Source organism: Poromitra crassiceps (genome assembly GCF_964638095.1).
Source record: "Poromitra crassiceps genome assembly, chromosome: 3".
Classification (NCBI taxonomy): Eukaryota; Metazoa; Chordata; class Actinopteri; order Beryciformes; family Melamphaidae; genus Poromitra; species Poromitra crassiceps.
The window spans coordinates 16038831-16041330 of NC_139625.1; the positions used below are offsets into that span (position 1 = coordinate 16038831).

Genomic DNA, 2500 nt, shown 5'->3' on the forward strand with positions numbered 1-2500 from the left:
AGCGGGGCAGCATGGCCCGGCATGGCCCGGTCTCCGCACTGGCCCAGCACACCTCTTGGAGGACACACGCACACATACACACACGCACACACACACACACATAGGTCAACACACAAAACAGTACCCTGCCACACATCTCCTCGCTCACCATATGCTCAAGCGAGCACGTAATCCGTGTTTTACCAAGTGACATTTTTTCGCCAAGATTGTCAGCATCTTTCTCAGGTTCTCAGGGTCTCAAGGACAAATTCAAACATAAATGGAATATTTGATGTGACATAACAGGGTATCTGGAGGCTTCAGAAAGCCATATTTGAGCATTTTCTTTAGACTCTTTTAATGCTACATGGAAAATACCAATGTAAAACCAAAATGTAAACCTAGTTCTGATTGGTCAACATAGCTAATGAGTCTTCTGACAGCAGGAAAAAAGGAATGTATTTAAGACACGTTAATACTTTTGAAGGCCTTGAATTTAGATTATTTACTTTGACTCTTTCAGTCTCCCAGACACCCCGATAATGGAATAAATCAAAGTTTCAATAAACAAACAAAAAGATGAGCAAAGAGATATGAGGAAAATAATAAATGTATGTTTGAGAGATCTTGAGTTCACACACACACACACACACACACACACACACACTCCTCACCCCTGACAACCTCCTCCACAGACTCAGTGGTGGTAGTCGTGGTGGTCGTCATGGCAACGTTGGTAGTGGGCTCGTCGTCGCCGTCATCGTCGAGTGTGTCGATGACGTCGTCGTCGTCTTCGTCCCCCTCCTCAGCCTCCTCTTCGTCCTCCTCTCCGTCTCCGTCCTGATCGTTGTCCAGCACTTCCTCCTCCTCCTCCTCCTCCTCCTCCTCGTCCTCCTCAGCCACACCCTCCTCTTTGTCGTCGTCGTCCTCCTCTACCACAGATGGCCTGGCTTCCTCTTGCCGCTCCACTGGCTCAGGCTCACGCACCATGCTGGGAAGAGAGGGATGGAGGGAGGGAAGTAAGGAGAGAGATGTTCAATTAGAAGCAACCTGCAGTTTTCTTGGAGATGGTGTCATTTTATCGTCAGGGTAATAATGCCGGAGGTAGTGTGTCCTGGAAGATTTCAATGTCCCCGGACAAAATGACAAATGGGAGGAATTCCAGTCAAATAATTATCCGTGATTATTGAGCTTAAAAAATTGTATTCGATCAGCGTCATCTGTCAAGTGGTGACAGCCTAGGTGACAGCAGTGCTGATGAAGCTTCTCATGCATTAGGATCTATTTACAAAATGGTGTCTTGCGTTCACCACGGTTGTAGTAAGGACACAGCAATAAAACAAATAAAAACAGGATTTGTTTGTATGCTATCCCTACCACCTGCAGATGTGAGGGGAAAGAGAGGATGAGAGAGATGTATGGGTCGTTAGGAGAAACGAGCTAAAACCTTCAGTCAGCTCAGTGCAGATCTTGTACAGGCCCAAGGCACGTGTGTCCAACTCAACTAGCTGCAGCCTGCAGCAGGAGACGGACACAATTACTGACTGATTCGATTCTGTCCACTGGGCTGTTTTGGAAAACGGGACATGTTGGAGAGGCAGAAAAACACTGGAGCTACTTCATATAAGCAAGTTGAATTCACCTTGAAGACGTTGTACTCACATTTGGGCTGAAAATATGAAAATAATGCGTAACGGTACTTTCTTCTTTCTCAACATTTTCACAACACAACTTGTCCACTCCGTCGCAGCTCAAAAGCAAACTGTGCTTGTCGTTTGGATGGGCGTTAAGTGTAAAGTGGTGGCGGCGGCGTCTTGATTGAGTTTGCTGTGTTGAAGCACTGCATTGGTAGTAGCCTGGTAAACCAGCCGGTCGCGTGACCTCACATTTCATTTTGTTCGTCCTTCCCGTCTGGCCTGAAGCCTTCACAACAGTCTTTTGCAGTGGGCGGAAGTTGGGAGGGTGTAGTTGCATTGACAGACAACGCCTTCAGCCAATCAGCGTTGGATCCAGTCAAAGCCAAATCCACACGGGAGAACGGCAAAAACAGATTTTCCGCAGAGAAACGCCGCTGTTGCATACTCCTGTACTGAGTCCATTTCTGCAATCATGGCACTTTATGGCTGTTTAAACTCGACACACGTCGACGTTAGTCCTCGAGGTGGACAGGCAAGGGGGGCGGCCATTATTGTTTTGCTAGTGGCATTCCTGATTGGCCGGCTACGATTCCTACGGTTCCTGATCGCCCTCCCAGAGCTTGAGGCCAGACGTAGAGCTAGAGTAGGTAGAACGAAATCAAATGTGAGTTCACATGACCGGCTGGTTAACCAGGCTACCGGACTGACCCGAAGGTCCAAACATCGCCCAGCCGGGTAACTAGAGGCCATCTCACAAAGCCACACCTCACTAAACGTTCCCGACTCAACGCATGAGCTGAATCTGGCGTGTGATGTCCTCGGTTGTGCCGTGGGAACAAGATTGGGAATTATTATCACCGGACGTCATGACCGGACAGATTTAA

General features: G+C 48.0%; 1 protein-coding gene across 1 annotated transcript in view; it reads right to left on the reverse strand.

Annotated features, from left to right (window-relative positions):
- Positions 1-2500, reverse strand: part of appa (amyloid beta (A4) precursor protein a) — an 82605-nt gene that overhangs the window by 36564 nt on the left and 43541 nt on the right. The window contains exons 6-7 of the mRNA XM_083633957.1: positions 654-970; positions 1-54 (exon numbers count right to left, since the gene is read on the reverse strand). The exon at positions 1-54 is cut by the window's left edge and continues 114 nt beyond it. Coding sequence (XP_083490083.1) covers positions 1-54; positions 654-970 — 371 coding nt within the window. The remainder of the gene's footprint in view (positions 55-653; positions 971-2500) is intronic.